This window comes from Crassostrea angulata, chromosome 2 (genome assembly GCF_025612915.1).
Source record: "Crassostrea angulata isolate pt1a10 chromosome 2, ASM2561291v2, whole genome shotgun sequence".
NCBI lineage: Eukaryota > Metazoa > Mollusca > Bivalvia > Ostreida > Ostreidae > Magallana > Magallana angulata.
In genome coordinates, this window is record NC_069112.1 from 55593746 (window position 1) to 55614513 (window position 20768).

Below are 20768 nucleotides of genomic sequence, written 5' to 3' on the forward strand. Positions count from 1 at the left end.
TTTTATTTTGTTTGCATAGGTAAGTATCTGCAGCATACAACTGCGCATCAAAAATATACAATAAAGTTTAAAATCCTAAGAAATAAGTTTAAATGACAAGCACGAACATTTATTAATTGAACGTAAACTGTCCCTGGTTGTAATGTTATAGATTATTTCATATGCTATAATTAATAGCCTTATGTACCAATTTCAATGTTTATACATCTTTTTAAAAATCACTGAATGGAATACATCGTATACTAATGTATGAGCATGATTGTTTGTTGAAACGTTGAAATTGATTGATAATCTATTAAGCACGAAAAGCAACAAAGAATGAAAATGCAGCTAATTATGATTGGATCAAGTAGAACAATAATGCACAGAAAAGAAATAAATGACACTGTTTCAGCTTGATTTGTTTTTGTTTTTTTAAATATATCAAAGTGCATATTTATTAAAACAATGATTAATAGAATTACGAAACAATAATTAATATCATATTTTAGATAATCTTACAGATGTACTCTAAATATGATTGTTAATGTTATTATTAAGTGTTTTTTCATTGTATACTAGACAACAATCTGAGCGAGGAATGTAAACAAACACAATATTTTTTAACAAATTTGAAAAATTATAACCAAAAAAAAAAAGAAAGAACAGAAACTAAATGTTATAAATAAAATATCATTCATTGCATTTGTTTGTTACACAGCTTACTGTTATATATAAAAAAAAAAAAAAAAAAAAAAAAAAAAAACTAACCCCACCCACCCACCCCCCAAAAAAAACAAACAAACCAAAAACTAAACAAATAAATCTCAGTCAGTTTAAATTTACATTTTTAACTTTGAACTTTCCAATGGAATATACTTGTAAAGTCAGGAATAATACACCAGGGGAGTATCAAGTAAAACAAAACAAGATAGTTACAAATGCAATATCGTTTTGAAGAGTTGTACTCAAACTATAATTCATCATATAATTGATGATCTATCAGGTGAATATACAACTTAGAGATGCATACTTTGACATTAAAGAAGCATATCTGTTATAGATATGCATCCGTTTAAGATATTTATCCGTTACATGAATTTATCCGAAACTTATCTTTGATAAAATTGTAATCATATTTCATTAACAGGACAGGATGCTAAATTATAAGAAGAAGAATTGTTAAAAACAAAATAAACCAGAGAAATATAAAGAATATATTTATATGCAATACAAATATACTCATTTGATATGAATCTATTCTTTGGGACTTGTACTAAGGAAAATCGTTGAAGGAATGATTCGATATTCAAAATTCGAGATGCGAAATAAGAGATTCAAAATTCAAGATTCGAAATTCGAGACTATATATCAAAATTAACCAATCAAATCATCGATCTGAAACCTGTATCCTAGCAACATCAAACTGTTCTTAATAAGGATTATCGTACTTGCTCTTACCTTCAAGTAAATGTCTTATATATCTCTTATCTAATATATCTTGTATAATGGTTAATATAACTTAGTTGAATTAAACCCAAACAGTATAAACAATTATATTAGTGATGTTCTCCCCTGATACATTTCAATCCGTAGTGTATTTGCCCCAGTTGCGTAAAAATTGCCTCGCTACACTCCCTCGTGTCATTATGACCACGCCCGTCGGGTATCTGCACATAATCAACAACATTATATGGGGTAACTACTTCATGTACCACAATGCCATGGTCGAGATGAGAGAGAGAGAGCGAGAAAAGAGAGAGAGAGAGAGAGAGAGAGAGAGAGAGAGAGAGAGAGAGAGAGAGAGCGAGAGAAAGAGCGAGCGAGCGAGCGAGAGAAAGAGCGAGCGAGCGAAAGGGGGATTCATTGTGTCAAATTTAATTTTGTTTGAAATACAAGTATAATAAATAGACGATAATTAAGCCTTTATAGGAGAAAAAGGAAGGGCAGGTCTACTATCAAACTATCAAGGTTTAATTTCCTTTATCATCCGGAGCGCACGTGCGTTGCTGTTGCATCTATTAACCCAAATCCCAAATGGACCCAAATGGACTCAAATAAACCGAATTAATGAATTTTGCAAGGGGGGGGGGGTGTACACCCTCCACGTCTAAATCCGCGCCTGTTCCCAATTACAACATCATCCACATTTTCTTTATTTAATTTTGGTGTTCTGTGCGTGTATGGTGACATATGTTAAAGGTAATTGTGGATAAAACATTAATTAATCATTGCATTGCAGTAATTCTATATGGGTTAATGTAGTTATCCTGTATGGAATAAATGCACCTTGTGAAAATAAAAAAAAATATAACAACAGCATTTTATGTCAACACATTTTGGTGCAAAAAACAGGGTACCACTATAGAAAATAAATAAATGGATACATTTTGCGATCATTCAATAATCTATAAAGAAAGCTAGTAGCCTAATGCAATATGACAATAAATCTCACCAATCTAAAGACCGCGGGGTTCCGAGAAAATTTCACCACACTCGGACACATTTTTCTCGAAAAAAAAAACGATAAAGGAGTGGCATATTTAATTACATCCCTTTTTTGTTTCTATATCGAGACACAGTTGCCTCTGCAGCGGCGAAAATTGCAAATTCGGAGAAAACTTCACCATGCATAATTCGGAAATATGGGGATCCGTCAACAGCCAATGTCGTTCTTTTATTCGGTGGTGCGAATGAATTTTCAACAAACGTCGTCAATGGGGTTTCAAATGTGGCTTGGTCCATTGTTAAAATATATCACAGGTTCATCCGAAATAAATATGCAAGAAATCAAGATTAAAATCTACATTGTATTCTGTTCAACGTAATCTAAACTTTGACCGCAATCTGGTTACAGTGCATTGTTGAATTCGAAGATGGTTTAGGGCACAATGTCCATTAAAAAATCTGCATAGAGGTTTTCAAGTATCACTCTGTCACTTTGAAAACAATGAATAAACTACAGCTAGTGAAACACGTGACAAACTTTTGCTCATTTTCTGAAAATGATGCAAGGTTGGTAACGCCGACATTGGGACCCTCAATGGGATTTTTTTGTATGCGTTAAGACAAATGTTTAACGATGTCAATTTAAAATACGAAGGCATCAAAAGAACCATTTAATAGATAAAGCACAGGTTGAAACAGATATTTCATACATAGTTTAACTATTTTGTGATGTTGTGTAAAATATAATGTGTAATAGATATACCATACATTTCAACTTCTTTTGTTGTATGATGTTGTGTTAAGGATACCATGATTTTGGATTCACGACCCCTAGTAACCTCACTCGACTTCGTTTCGTGAGGTTAAATCAGGGGTCATGAACCAACCATTGTATAATTTACACAACACCACAAAACAAAAACAGTTAAAAATATAAGGTTAATCTATTACAACGTGGTAGCAAAGTGCACACCCCTTCCCTACCACCACCCTGATTCGATTTGAATTATAGCAAACTAAAACTATAAATGTTGAGAAAAAATAACATGCAATCAAATTTTTAAAGTTTTACTGTTTTCTACACATGAAAGCGGCAATGTGAAAAAATTGGCACCCTAATATCACTACATTTGATCGTACAGAATATGTAGACTTCTATATTGAAAAGAATGCCAAAAATCAGATTCATCATATAAAGTTACTCAGGAAAAGAAGTCTTTACTTTCACATTGATCTGCGAAACACACTGCATTATTACTAGTCTAATAACTGTCATTTACAAAGTTATTTACATTTGGTAATTAGAATAAAAGCACAGAACTTAAATAATTGCATCATACAAGTGGCTTAGAATTATGAGTTATTGAATAAAAAACAATAAGAAATCAACATTGTTTTTATAGTACAAGATCTTAACGTGAAATCCAGATACAGCTATGATATCTTAAAAAAAATAGAAGATGAATAGTCTTTATTTCAAGAACATAACTGAGAAAACAAAATTAAATCATTTTATTTCCCCATGTTATACCAGGAAATTGAAATACTGATACGTATATATACATGTAAAAGTTGGAAATTTTGAGCTTATAAAGAATTTAAAATGTACTAAGTTAGGAAGTAAATGTATCACGTACAATGGAAATGCACATCCTCTTTTTGTTAGGAGTCGTGATTTTTCACAAATTTACAATGTTTTAAACATTGTCAAAATATTTAAAACTTATCAATACATAATCCAATTTTCATTAAAGGATGTCACTGCTGGTTGTTACAAATTTCGCAGATTATGTATGTAATAACATGGCAACGTACTGAAATACGATACTACTTCTTTGGAAAATTAGCCATTGGCATTTAATTACATCAAATGCACCGATAATTACATAATATCAATTATGTAGAAAATGTATTTATTTGCTTATATTAGTTTGCAAACTATTATTTGAGCTTTGAAGAATGTCTTCCAATTCTTGATAGCCTGCATTGTTTTCCGCCACTTCATATTCAACATTTGTAAATATGAAGTTGTTGTCAGGTAATATTTCTGTTTTCTTAGGTTTAATGTGCCGTTTGTTCATCCAGAGTCTGAGGAATCTGCAATGATAGACATTTCAAAATGCATAAATAACTAATCGCAGTGTTGTCATGTGTTTATTTATATCAAGAGAAAAAACAAAGAAATTATATGCAAATACATCTTACCGAACCGTTAATCCAATGTTGATTGCAAAAGAGATAACAAACAATGCACTGAGGATGTACAGAAGATTTTTCATTTGGAAGCATGAGTTGGAGACACCTGATAGATGTTAAGCTTCAGCTGATAATAAATCACAATAAGGTACAACAATACCAACCTATCAAATATCTAACCTATTTCTTTATATGTATAAAAAAAGAAGACAACATTTAATCGACGTAATTTATCTTCCTTTTTAATTTTGACATCAATTTCTAATCCTTAAAGCAGGATTACCAAAGAAAAGGTTTTATGGTGCTGTTCTTGTTTGTATAATTATTATACAGCAAGCTACAAACCGAATATATCTTTTATAGAAACTGTTTTCATGCAAATATAAATTGGCAGAAATACGATAGCTATGTTAAAATACAAAACGGATGAATGTCAGTATCCCTTGTACATCAAAATATACCAACATTATGATGGTACATGTGTATTTTTTTCTTTACCGAGTGCATACATGTACATCTACTAGGATTGTAACAACTTTAGAGCAATACCTACTGGCTTTACATTGTATACTTTGTAAACATCAGCACACCCAAGACACGTTCCATTCACAATGTCACAGTAGCCTTACCGACAGTTCTGGGGACACGTTAAAGCAGTCTTCTCTTTACAATCTGGTTGGTGGGCAATCTTTTCCAAAGAAATTGCAGAGCAAAGTCAAATAAAGATTACGTGCATCTGATTTACAGGCTTAAGCTATGCTAAGATATGCACTTCTTAAGCAATGTTACATTGTATATATATAATGTTAAATTTGTAAATATTGTATCATTAGAAGTCCCTACTAAAATTAATATAACCGAAAAGTACGTCTTTGGATAAGAAAAATTTAATCAGAAATAAAGGTGAGCCTACATGAAAATGATACTGTTAAATTTAATTAATTTGACATTTTTTCAAGGAGGGTGAATTATGCCTTATTATGTATAGACTGTTGAAAAAAGTATTAATGGAAAAGTTCAGAAATAAAAAAAAGAAAAGAGGGTAAAGTTTTATACTCGTGACTCGTGTTTAAATCGGAGACGTTGATAAATATCACAAAGGAGATTGTTGATAAAAACAATGAACATTGCAGAAAATGGCATACAATTATTAATATATGAATATGAATAAAACATGTACAAAGAATTCACCCAGCCAATATCCCTTGTTTAACCACGATGAAAAAGACCTGTTGCATGACATTATGTGTAATGTTTCAAATGTGTTTAAAGTGACTTTTTTCAACGATATATACATGAACATACCATTAGCGTAATATATCCGGATATCATTGATGTTGTAAACACTGTTTAGATTCACCCACCAGGTGGCACTTTTGTTTCTGTCTTTGAAAATGAGCATTGTTCATCACTGTAGTTTCGATCTGTCTTTATCCCATCTACAGCTTTGTTTGAACCAAAGTTGTAACGGAATAGACGTGGATATTACTCAAATGTTTCTTTATTGAGCGCTAAATTAAGAGATTGAGATTTTATATCCTCCAACATCTAGCTTTGTACTAAATTATATGTGTAATGCCTTAGTCATAAATTAGGGTTTAACCAAAAGAAAATATTTTCCTTTCATCAATTTTTTTGCATAGTTTTGCCCAGAATTAAGTTGTAACCGAATATCGATTATAACATACTATAATATTAGTTTACAATGGTTTGTAGCAAATGCAGCCTTTTCAGAAATAAAGCTGATTTAAAGATCGAAGGCTGACTTACAAAATTTAATATTATTTTCAATGCTGCATGAGTTTTTGCTTGCACCATCATCTCTTATGGAATAAAGATATTTGTAATTATATATGATATGATTTGATCGCCATTAATAAGATGAGAAGCAATACATAGGTCCCAATTCTTTCTTTTTTGTAAACAAAGCTGGTGTCTTGCTTTTTTTTTTTTTACATATGTGACACGTCTACATCAGTAAACATTTCTTCAAATCTTTATTTGTTTCGTTTGTTAGTGGTTTTTTTTTGTTAATGCACTCTAATTTTCCCGTTTTATTTGAAAATAAGGCTCGAGCTTTGTCGAATTTTAACAGGATTGAAAACAATCTATCTGCTTAGACCTACAAGTTTAATAAAAATTTTGTACAAACTCAATTTGTCCCTTCAGATGTTCAAAGACTAACATATAACGTTTATAATTGCACAGCGGTAAATATTAGTAAATAGTTTTTTTTTTCTATTCAATAAAAGGAAAATACGTCCGATTCAACAGGAGAATTAAAGAAAATACACAATATTTATTTTTATTTAAATGGCGTGGTCATGTGATAGTCAAAGAAGTTGAATTTGGGAAGAAACCAGACTGGACGTGTTTCAATAAAACTATATTGACAGTCGTAATTGTCTTTTGAAAACATCTAAACGTTAGACATTTGGCTAAAATTTGTCAGAAAAAATGATTGATTATTGATGTATAATAAATTTTAATGCAATAAATACTTTTCGATTGTCATATTTATTCAAATCTTGGATAGCATGACGAAACATATTAAACCCCAACAGACGGGCATACATCTCATTAAATTTTCAACTTTATGAATGCAACCCCCCCCCCCCCAAACAAAAATATAGATTAGCGATACCCCTTGCCCTAAAATTATCAAAAACAACATATAAAACATTTATACATTGTAAATAGCATGTATACTCACCATAGGCAAAGCTTGATGAAAGACAAAAGTGAAGACAAAATATTGTCTTAACTATTTTCTGACGACCGCTGAAAGCAGTAGAAATAATTCAATCATATTGTTTAACGTTTTATAACAAGCAAACATTTGTAAAAAAAAAATAAAAAAATAAAGCTATTGTGGTGTATACTTTAGCATTTGCTTTGATCTAACATGATTTAAATTTCAATACAGAATTTTTGCAATGTAATTTCTGATTTAATCAAATATTGATTTTGGCATTTCGCATTTAAGATTGCCCACAATAAACATTGTTGCTTATTTTATTCTTTTTATAGCAGAACTTGTTTTATATCTACTAAAGTGATTTGTTATATCTTAATCTAGACTTAATTATCAAAATGTGTTTTTTCATTTTTATATTCCTGATGCATTTCTCAATATGTAAGATGTACAATACATTGTACCATCACTGTTTGTTAAATTGACTTGTTACAGAGAGGGCACAAATATACAGATTTTCTGCCGTCCAATCCTTTTTATGTAATGTTTTTGCATTATAAAATATTGTTTAAATTAAATATGTAAGAAGTATTATAAAAAAAATAATCGATACAAATTGGAACATAATTTGATGTATTTGCTACTATTTCTATAATACCGGACATATTTTGCCTTTGAACGCAAAAATGACCGTCCGTTATTCAAGAGAACATTTTCAGATTCTTAGATATGATTCTGCTTAGATATGAAAACTCTTGTCAACTGTACTTAAATAAAAAAAATTATTTTGTTCTCAAACACTTAAGTGCACAATTCAAGCAGATTATATCATCAAAGTACTTCCTTCATGAATTCCTTATCACATGCATTACAGAGACTGTCGTAGCTCTTTCATTTTGATTTGTGTCCCAATTGTGTAATTAAAGCATTGTTTGTACTTACAGAACTTAACTATTATTTCATAAAAAAAGCACACATCAGCTTAAAGTTACTAATAAAATACTGGTGTGTAAGTTAGAACAGACTGATGGACATTGTAACTTGTAAGAAGTAAATGAAAAAAATCATTATTATTCTTAAGAAAATAGAACATACCTGGCGCGTCGAAAGTTCAGACAGAGAAGTTACATAAGTAAAGACATTGTTAGAAAATACAAACAATTTAAAGAGAAAGAGAGATAACAATTAAAATATAAAGAATGAACATGGACATACCAAAAGCAAGACCGTAGATATCATTAGGATAGTCATATACCAATATGCATGCGACTGCCGTTATACGAATCCAACAAGGACATTAATAGGTTGTTGTCGTTGTGTGATAGCGCAGCGCCGAGAACCAGTGCGCGCCAAAAAAGAAGGAGCTAACCCTACAGATTGATGAAAAAAAAATGGCAGTATCCTAATATGTTTTACGGTGCGACCGTTGGGGCGAGCGCAGCATGTGATCAAATAATGAATTATGATAAAATATAAAAGTATCAACGTAACGTAAATGAATTTGAATGCAAAAAAAATATATATACATGCCTTTTTTTAGTCTATTAAATTTATTTAAATATATAATTTATCTCAGATACAATGTTGTTGAATGATAAAGATTTTAACATAATGTTTATTGCAGTTTATTTCCTCTTTTCTTGCAGCAGACATTTTTCTTAAACTCACATATTAAAAATTGACTTATCATAGAGTCCCACCCCCCCCCCCCCGCTTAAAAAAAATATAATTTACGACGTATAAAAAAATTATATGCTGATCATATGAGAAAAACGGTTTTGAACCCCCCCCCCCCGGAGGATGTAATAAAATGAAAAAAAAGATACCATTGAGCAGTTAAAGAGCTAAATGCATACTACGCACTCACCATTCCTCACCCGGATTAGAATTTCCCTGATTTTGAGAATTTCTTTTTCATTTTGCTTTTAAATATTTTTTGAATGATGCTGCCGCGCCCCCTTTTAAAAAATGTTCCTGGAAATTACTGTAAATATAGAGTGAATAAAATAAATGCATGTGAGCATTCATCCAAATGAGAGCAAGTTACAACTGTTTCCTATTAAAAAAAAGAGATGTCCCCATTCGTTAGCTTTGCAAGTTTTTGAGAAGTTTTTGGTATTTAAAATTTCAGCAGATTTACACAATAACTATTTAGAGTAATTTCCCCTTATTGTGACGTCACAGTTCACGTCGGTCAAGTGTCGTCTGTCTCTTTGAAAAAACTCTGAAAAACAACTAAGTGAAATATACTGTTTTCTTTACTTAAAAAGCATGATATTCTTGAAATTACACAATTTATCTGTTTCTCAAAAGTTTTACTTTGATTCTCGCGAGAAGGAATCAAGTCTAGTGAGATCGTTCGACATTGATTAATTGCATTGTGGGTCGAAATTTACTGACGCCGAAAAATTCTGTGGGATCAATGTGCAAGAAATAAATTGTGACGACACTCAAAGGAACGACAACTTTGTTAGTCTTATGTAATGGTTTTATTTACTATGCATTATGTACATAGTCTTTTATCTTGTTCTCGTGAGAGTGTGAAATGGGACACCATATTTACAGGGAATTACTGGGACGATTAAAACAAGGCATTACTGGTCCGATTTACTGACGTCAAAAAAATCCGTTGAATGAATGTGCAACTAGTTCGAATTTTCTATTCACACATGCCTTGCCGGTAGAGCTCGCTTCGCGCCGGCGAGATGCGCTCGCTATAATGCTCTCTTATATGAATGGCTGACATTTAACTCGTTATTTAAGGTTCCTTGAAGTTTGATGAAACTATTTGAGTATTGCACAAGCTTTGGTTAGACCCAAGATATTTTTCACATGCAGGTTGTTGCATTAAATAGCTTTTTGTATGAAAATTTCTCACTTGAAGTTTTTGACAACAATGCATCCAATATATATCTTACAACTAATTCGTCAATTGTACATGTATAATCACAATTAGTAAACAATAAACAAATCGATGCCGTGGATTTGAAAACAAATATGAAGTCATCTTTTTCATTTCTAAATGAACTCTCTTTTATTTTGTCTTTTTACTCCTCAATACTCTGGTGTTAGTTGTTTCTTAATCACAATGAAATATGAGCTTCACATGTTTCGAGTATCGCATCTTCAATGAAGTGGCAAATAGCCACCAACCACTTAACCACAGAATTCATTAAATCCAGCTAACATCAGCTTAGAACTTTCTTTTTCTGAACGTTTATTATGCGAGAATATACATGTTAGGAACAACGGAGAGAGAAAAATGGAGAGCTAAATTAACTTTTCTAATTAAGGATAATGTCTACTAGCTTGATAATGAAGAGAAGCTTACTTTTCCTGAATGAATTATGAAATGCATGTAATCCTTTTGTGAAAGATATGATTATTTATCATAATGATATTGGTTCTGGCTTGTCAATACATTTACAACAACAACTTAACAATGTACATTTAGTAAATAGCATTATAATTATCAGAGTTTTAATTAACGCTCTGTTTTCCGTTTGGCGTGTAAGAGGCCTCTGGTAGATTTCCTAGATCAATTGAAACAATTGCAACTTTTCAGGCCTATTCGACAAGTGGAAAAATCCTAAAATGTAATACAAGGGCGTAAATGACAATTCAGCTTTTTTCTTAACAAAAATGAATTATAAGAATAGCCAGAAAGAAATGCAATTAATGAATGGACATTCTCGATCACGTGTTTACTATTCTTTAATCGTCCGAATCTTAACAACTTATTTTTAGTGTACTTTTCAACGACCCACATACCCCTGAATTGTCACATGAGATTAATGAGTAAATTAGTCAATGAAAAAAAAAAACGAAGGTTAAGAAAAACTAATTGATTTTTCCAAATAAAATTATCAATGAAAATCAAATGAAAGTTTCATTGAAGCATTTCATTGGCGTGTAAGAGGCCGCTGGTAGATTTCTTAGATCGATTGAAACTATTGCAACTTTTCAGGCCTATTCGACAAGTGGAAAGATCCTAAAATGTAATACAAGGGCGTGAATGACAATTCAGCTTTTTTCTTAACAAAAATGAATTATAAGAATAGCCAGAAAGAAATGCAACGAATGAATGGACATTCTCGATCACGTGTTCACTATTCTTTAATCGTCCGAATCTTAACAAAACTTATTTTTAGTATACTTTTCAACGACCCACATACCCCTGGATTGTCACATGAGATTAATGAGTAAATTAATCAATGAAAAAAAAAACGAAGGTTAAGAAAAACTAATTGATTTTTCTAAATAAAATTATCAATGAAAATCAAATGAAAGTTTCATTGAAGCACGTGAATAAAAACATTTGATTTTTTTATTGTTTAGGAGACACTGATCTCAGAGAGAGAGAGAGAGAGAGAGAGAGAGAGAGAGAGAGAGAGAGAGAGAGAGAGAGAGAGGGGGTTCTAAATTGTTATAGCTAATAGCTAGTATATTTTCAGATGGGGCTGTAGACTTTTGCTTTAAATTGACTAATCTTAACAATAGAAATGAAATATACTTCATTTTTATAAATTTATTTTACTTTTGATTTTATTGCTATAGTACTAGAATGCAGACAATAAGAGTTCGCGATTTTTTACCCCTGCAAATGTTGTTATTTAAATTTAGATCACATTATTTTATTAGACCCTTTCAGGTTCGCAGTAAAAATAGGAGGGGGAATTTCCCCGTTGTCAAAGTCTATCTCCTAGAATAGAAATTCTAGGTACTTGTAGTCGCATATAAAATAGACGATCATTAATTGTTATTAAATCATATTTATAAGTTCTTATGTCTTTGTTGTGATATCACCACGAATCGATTTTGTAATGCATAGTCCGAAACTATTTATCAACGACTACTTTAATATTTAATCGTACAAAGAATCGCACAATCGTAAAAATAATATAAATAATAAGGAAACATTCATAGAATATTTTAAGATGTCATAGATTATTAGATGCCAGATTATATTGTACCTGGTGATACTCAAAAAATGATACCCTTATCCTGAATTAATCATTATCGTTTTCCATTGGTGGATAACAATATTTCATTTAATACTTTTGGCAATAAGACAATCTGCTCTTACAATGGCTGCAGCTCTTTAACTCCCGGTCTGAAAACAAAATTTGGATGAAAGACCTAGAAGCTACAGTTCCGTCCATGTCAAAAGGTTGCAATTTACGGTGCACAAACAACTGTGCTAGTTTATATAGATATGCAATATATCTTTCTGTTACATGTTCTACAATTACACTTCATGTTTAAGGTTATATGGGACACCTGTCGATTCTAACATGGATAACATTTCATTATAATTGGTAAAATTTAACAAATCTTGAATTTAAAATTTTATAATATTTGACAAAAAATATACTGAAATTTTTTAGAACATAAAAAAGAACCGGGATTTGAGCTGATGGCTAACAGAGTAGTAGTTTACGCTGTACAGAGCCCATTGTTAACCAATTAGATATTAAATATTAAAAGAAAACACCTATACAATAATAATGTATTTCATTTTTAATTTCAGTAGGAAGTAGGTCACAATATGGAGGTGTCCCAAACCATCTTAAAGTCCATGTTGTCACCGAACAATCTACAACAGTGTATATTTTGCGCATGTGCAATCAAAAAAAAAACACATTAGAGAGTATCGAGCTCGAAGTTTATTTAAATATGTGTGTATGAATTTCAATTGTTGTTTTTTTTAGGTAGTTTTAGCTCACTTGATACCAAATGTTCAAAATTGTTCAAACCCCCAAACCCCAAAACAATTACTGGGGCTTACAAAAATATGTTAGTTACGTTGTTTTAAAAACAAATATATTTCATAACATGCATGATTGACAATATGAGTCAGGACTAAATTTGTGAGAGCTACCGATATGTACGAAGGCTTTTCGGAAATTATTGAAACATTTACTCTTATTTTCTAGGAAAAATAGATTATACAGAAAGTTGGCCCCGAAACATTTTATTAATGTTAATATTCTCAGTGACACTATTTAGTGTCATCCCTGATAAGCAAAATAACTTGCCTATTTCAGTGTCCCGAGACAACTGCCAAAAAAGAATAATAATATTAACTAGATACGATCTCGTTACGAGTAACGAGTAGGTCTTCCTTGCGATTTCTGTTTAAAATCATACCATGAATAATCGATACAATTTTCAGTTATTTATAATAGAGTTTACAAGTGCCTTGGCCCCAAAAAAAGGGGCAGCCCCTTTTATTGATTTCTTTGAAAAGGTCTAAGGAATACTAACAGTTTTTGTTTTTACGCCTATCTAGAATTGTTGATCATTTTTGAGATACAAATGATTGAATATTTTAGGGGCCTGCCCTCTAGATCCTTAATGGGGACGTAAATTCGTGTTTTGATAAGGGGAATCAATTTAAAGCATTAATTCAAACATTTTCTCTTCTACAATGCTTAACAAAATATGTCTCCTTTTCAAGATATATTGCGTCAAAGTTTAAGTACTTTGGCCCCTAAAATTCCCTAATTACGTAATAAATGGGCGTGGCAATAATTTTTTCTGATAGATATTGTTACGATCAACAACTTTGCTTCTATAATGCATTACAACATTTTTATCGTTTTTCGGTTATTTGTAATAGAGTTTACAAGTGCCTTGGCCCCTAAAAAAGGGGGCCAGCCCCTTTTTCTTGATTTTGTTGGAGAGAAATTTTGATTATCTACTTCTTTTGTTATACTTAATTCTTAACAAAATATTAACTGATAAAAAAATACAGATCAAAACGTATAAAAATTTTGAACAATAATTCGTACCCAATTTTCGGGCCCAGGCGAGCTCCAAGAAATGGCGCCACTGGCGTAAAACAACATAATTGTGCACAATTTCAAACTTTAGACTATATATTCGGAAAATTTCATAGTCATATCTCTGATAGTTTTTGAGATCAGCTCTGCACAAAATAGGTCGTAAAAATATACAAAATGGCCGATGAATCGGTACCGGAAGTGTCGATAACAAAAATTTAAAAAAACATATAAAATTCAGATTACATCTCATAATCTGTGAAAAAAATGGTTTAAATCGGTCCAATAGTTTTTGAGAAATCGAGTGCACAAAATTTGGAAAAAAATTAAGAAGAAGAAGAAGAAACAGTACGAAAACAATAAGGTCTTCCGTTGGAAACGGAAGACCTTAATACAAAAAACATCCAAAGATTAAGACGTCATTGTAAAGCGTTTCGTTGCCAGTTTATTATAAACACTTTTCAAACGCAATTCTTTGTCATTTTTTTTAATAATCATTTTCAAATCATGTTGAATGGTTATTTAGTTTAATTATACATTGAGCTTTTGTTCAGTGTTTATTTCAATTTGAAACAAAAATCCGCCACTTAGAAGGGGAATATAAATATGATGTCTTTAATCTTTCCGAGCAATTCTATAATATTATATATCATTTCCAAAATACCAAAGTAATATTTAGAAAAGAAACAAAAGGGTTATGGCTTGCATCACTCACTCGATAAGTATGACCATTACTGGCCCAAGTAACCAACTAGCTTTTGGTATTCAGAGAATCAAAAACAACGACAATCTTTCACTTAATTATTAATGGTTCCCTCCCTTGACTTAGTGATTTAATTGTTATTTAACATAGACTTTCTTCAGACTACATGCTTTTCCATATATAATTAAATATAACCTTATATTAATATTTGTTCCGACATGTATATAAATGTTGCCACAGATGTGTACTCCGTGACCTCTAAGGTTGATTATATGAATACACGTACATTATTTATGTATTAGGTAATTAAAAAGCTTCTACTTGATATTACTATAATACCAATATTTCTACTAAATCCTGTTTTTGAAATGAAATAAAAAAGAACCATACCAATCTAAAAGACAAAAACATAGAAAATATTCTTTTAATAATAATTTAAAATTATTTTTTTCTGTATCTGTCCATAACAATTGTATTTTAGTCGCTTGATACGTTTAAATTTTAACAGACAATTATGGTAACGAACAGGCAATACTGATTAAAACAAGTCATGTAACTAATTTTGTCATGAAAAATTGAACAGCACACAACACAAAAAACGGAAAACATGCAGGAAAATTATAGGTGAGACGAAATTATCAATTATTAAGAGATGTTTTGGCTTTGAGAGCTTTCGGTTTCATGTCGTAGGACTTTTGCAAAATCTTCTTTTACGACAAAGTGGTGTCTTCTTTTGTTGAATAGTCTGGTCATAATAACACCGAGAGTTGATTGGTCAAACCTGTGACAATCCGAAGGAATCCACCTTTTGGTGCAGTTTATATAAACTTCCGCATTCGGAAAGTCCATGCAACCATATTCAAGAGCACAGCCCACCCATGGCCGCATTATATAATTAAGTGTAAAGTATGTGCGGGAGATAATCACCATACCAGCTTGTATTTCAGGATAATTAAACATGCACTGATCCTCCTTAAAACGCTCAAAAAGCCGCTTTTGAGTTCTGACAGCAATTGAACCGGATCCCTCTAAAACCTGAATTCCGAGGCATTTCGCTTTAACAAAATATGGGTCTGTATTTTCTAATCTTACAGAAGTATCCAGCCACATCACAAAATCAAATTCTTGAAGCATCATTTGGATGATGATCGGTTTCCACGTATATCCAAGTACATTTTTCACGTGTTTAGGGAAGGTATTGAATGGGAATGCTCTAACCTTGCAATTGCACATTTGCCGCACCAGTTTTGAATTTTCTGTCGATAACCCTATGTCGTACACAACGATCATTAACTGTGGGTGCTTTGTTTCTTGATATATTTTAAGACTGTTGATAAGCTGTATGAATTCTTGAAAATGATTATCAGACAGAGCCGTCACAAATATAGGAAGCAATTCTTTGCTCCTTCTTGGTGTTGATAGTTTAACGATTCCCTCTCTGTCTAATTGTAAGCATTTTAACAACTTATTTGAATCATTAAATAAATAGTTGTCTACTTTCTGCATATTTTTCCTTAACACTTTTTCAAAGTTTTTGTCAGAACCTTTGCATTCTTTTAAATCTTTAATGTTTTCATTGTTTTGTTCCTCATCATAATACATAAGATTAACATTCTCACATTGATCTGGCGTGTCATCTCTCTGATTCAGCACGATAAATAAAGAATTGTTGTTCATGGGTTCTCGAAAGAGAGAATATGCGACGCCAAGTATGTACACACCAACGCATACAGCTACGAAAGAGGTAATAGTAAGCAGCTTTGGTTTAAAGGGGATTCTTTTCATGTTGCAATCTAAAAAAAAAAAAAAACAAATTACAATCTAAATATTTTTGGTTTCATCTTTGCTGCCTTTTTAGAAAACTGATATTTCTAAAATCTTTAGCGCAATATTTATTCTTTAATTATACTTCTTTCTTGTTTATTTTAGCTCTAAAAATTATATGAAGGTATGTTTACGGGAGAACAGCTTGAATTTCGAAACTGTTAAAAGCCCCAAAATTATCACATTTTAAGATTATGTTTATCAAAAGTTTAGAATGTCCAAAAAAAATTGTTTTTTCCCCAAATCAATGCCAATGTTATAATAAATATCGACATGTTATCCATTCATGTTTTTTCTTTGAGTAAGATTTGATTTGTCACCACCGTTAAGGATCCAATGCCACTTAATGCCATGAATATAATTAGTGTTGCGTTTGCAACGCCTACTACTATAAATCATTGCTATTACTGTTGCCATCTCAAACCGCTGATACAATATCGCCTTTTAATGATATATTTGTATCATTAGGCGACACAAATGCACAGCAACCCTTACGTTTGATGAAACCTGCACATATATACACAACCGCAAATACTACAAACTCTTTTTTTTTTATTAAGCGTTTGTTCCAATTTGTTAATGATACAAAGACAAACAATTGAATGCAAGTCTTTTATGAAATAAAGCCACTTCATTTCGCACAAAGTTGGTTTTTTAACACCTTGTAATAATTGTTTTTTTTGTACGTGATAAAGATTTACAAATAACCTCTATTGTACATGTTACATTAATCTACAAAAAAGTAAAATATGTGGTACGTCTGTCTACATAAACATCGTAAAACCAACATTACCTGCTGTTTGAAGTAATGGTTGTTTTCTGCTACCTCAGGTTTTTCCAATTGAAATATAATAAAATGTATTTAAGTCACGGGGAATAAAAATCACTTTGCTGTAAGCGTCAATTCATTATCAACGTGTTCGCTATAACCAAGCTTTACTGTATTATTATTATTTTTTTTCAAAAGTCACAAAAGATTTCAGACATTCCTGTTTTGCTTCATGTGCACAAAGATTAGTCGCGTTTAGCAGTGGTATACAGACAATATGAAACTGACAAATGCATCAATTGTTTGAAGCTAAACACCTTCGTAACTCTTTCAACGAAAAAAAAAACTTCCTGAAAGCTTAATTAATTTCTATATACATGAACGAGAACAAAAAAACCCCCAAAAAACAAAAACGGAGTAATGAATAACTAGCAATTAAATTTTAAAAAGCGGGAATGAATCTACTTCCCTGAAACAATTACGTATGTGTTTTGCCCCAAATGTCTAAAGGATAATCAAAGTTCGTGCGAATTAATGTAATTCTACTTAAAACAGGCAGGAGAGAGGACATTGACTAACACATTACACGTTCAATAAATGATAATAATTCAAATCAACAGCTGTTAGCCACTAACATAATTTTGACGGATAATTAATTTAAATTATATATATTTCGCAAACAATAACAAACAGCTGTTTTCTAAGGATATGCGCAATAAGGCATTTTTTTCTCTTCATTTACATGTATCAATATCAAAGGGTATCTTCAATGCCTGTCATTTTTTTATATGACGGAGATCTGTGTGGAAAACATCATCTTTGAACTTTTACTGCGATCGCATAAGTACTTTTCATGATATTTGGAGAAAACCCAATGTCATACCTAAACGATTTTTGAATGAAGCCGATTTGGTGCGAAATGAAATCTGACGTCACGAGATTAACGCCGCTCTAAGAAAAAACAAGAAAATCGTAGGGAACTGTTTATTTTCGTGCATAGAAGTGTAAATCTGACTGTTGCCCATCCACTGCATTGCTTGAAGTTGCGTTGGACCTGAAAATTGATATGTTGGTACATTAATCGCTTAATTAACTAAAGAAAAAAAAAAGAAACTTATATCTTTTTTGTTACGTTCCTGTAAGTCTTTAAAAAATCATGCAGATTTGTATAGTATTATTTCTAATTCTCAGTTGTTTTACTTATTTACATAATGCCCCAGATATGGAAGAAAAACAAACAACGTTTAGTTATCTTCATCCATCAACTTTTTACCTTCGCACGTTTTGCACCCCCACCCCAATGTTTACTTATCGAGATGACCGATGGATATATTGGTAGCAACGTTACTATTGACAAACGACACAGACGACACTGATAGCGTCACGAACGATCACGCGCAGGAAAGATATTTCCATCGCTAATAAGTGTCTATAATATGCGAAATTGTTAGGCTTTTAAACAAAGTTACACACTTTCCTGTCTGAAAAAATGGCATTGCTTCACCTTATGATATATTCTTGTAAAAAACCCAGTAATAACTGTTATAGTTTTGAAAATAGAAAACGCAATGAAAAATTTGATAGGGTTGTGTTTTTTGCGTTTGCTTTTTCCTCAAGACTTTTGTTCTAAGACCTGTTTCAAGTATATCAACATTCATTTGACAGGTTTTGAAAAATAAGTCTCGTTTCACTCCCAACAGATAATGCATGCAATACAAAAACAAAGCTGAACTGACTCAAACTGCTTGCAGTTGATCTCTCCATTAAAATGCGATGTTAACATGGACATTTCGTTATTACTTACATGTATTTACTTTGCTCATATAGTATAGACAATGTGATATTCTAAATTTGAACTACATTTCATTTTTGCAATTAATTCACCGTTGTGTTCCGTATTTCACCTAATATTCATTTAAACAATAGAATACTTTCTATGCTGATACATCCCTGCTTGAAGATAGTGACAAAAATAAATCAATGAACGATACAATCATATTGATCAAAGCTATTTGTAAATAAGTTGATCTTTTGTAAGCTAATTATTGCCGTTGAAACCAGTTTTTAGGTGTTCTAGAGGTATGCATACATTCATACGCACACAGGTGCTTTGAATCCAGTAAAAACTGGAGCGTGTATACTTTAAGATTAGTTTTGTTTCATAATGAATTTAACTCAATTTTCTAATGAAATAGAGTACAAAATAGCAAGCTATGGTGCATAGAATAGTTGATAAAATTTCAAACCTTAATATAGCTGTTGTTTCTGAAATAAATGTCTTGGCCTTTTTGTTTGCCATAAGCATGTTAATAAGAATTTATCCTGTTAATTTCCATAACAAACTTTTAAACATTGATGGAAGGCCCTTTTTGCCATTGATTCGTATTCGAGCATTTTGAAACTACAAAAATTGGTAGGTTTACATAATTAATTTGTTTTTATTTTTTTTAAATAAATGCCTAGAAAAAAAAAACATGTTTTATAATAACTCCCTGTTTTAAATTTTGTGTATTTTTATGAAACGACCAACAACGACAACATCAATAACAACTGCCAAACCAGATTCCATAAAAATTCTTTTTTCTACTTTTTCTACATGTACTAGGTGAGGTATAAAGAAAAACAAAAAAAATATATACAAACTAGTAGACTTTTTGTTATCGAATAATTAGAGGTCTTTTCGCCTTAATATTTTTAATGAAATGCTAGATTGCTTTATAAGATATAAAAAAAGATATACCTTTGATATACGTTGTATAATAAAATGAAAAAATACCTCACAAATCCATAAATGATTTTTATAGAATTTTTTTTATTTCAGGCCATTTCTTTAAGAATTATATGTTGTATATCGTAAATATCTATTAAATTCCTTTCCTGATTTTTTTTTCCACTTACTCTGAACAAAACTGAGCCAGGTGAATATTATTAACACAAGGATATAAACAGAAAAACCTAGCAATAGAAGAGACAATTCTACAGGCTAGCTGTGTACAAAATGAATGTTCCACTTGAGTAACCACAGGACTTGATGCGATACCCGGCTGACCCAATTGATTACCTTATTGCGCAATCCAGAACACTTTTGAAACCCTTACTATTATTCTGTATTTCAAAAGATATGAACATTCATTAATTAATAGATTTCCATATGACATTGACCTTTGACCTTTATATCATTTTGCCAAGGTAGTTGCTTCTATTCCAATTTGTCCGAAGTCTCTATGATAGATAGTAAAAAAAAGTTGGAAGCGATTTTATCGAAGTTTCAATACTTTCAGGGGCAATAACTGCTAGAAAGTGGTCTCAGATCCCTTTGGTATGAATAGATTGAAGAACTCTCTAAGTTTACTGAAGACATTTGTAAAA

The 20768-nt window shown here is 31.4% G+C and overlaps 1 protein-coding gene across 1 annotated transcript; it reads right to left on the reverse strand.

The window, feature by feature from the left end:
* Window positions 1–15451: 15451 nt before the first annotated feature.
* On the reverse strand, window positions 15452–16591 carry LOC128171586 (uncharacterized). The gene has a single exon (XM_052837381.1). It carries the CDS (start codon window positions 16589–16591, stop codon window positions 15452–15454), a length of 1140 nt encoding a protein of 379 aa, XP_052693341.1.
* Window positions 16592–20768: the final 4177 nt, after the last annotated feature.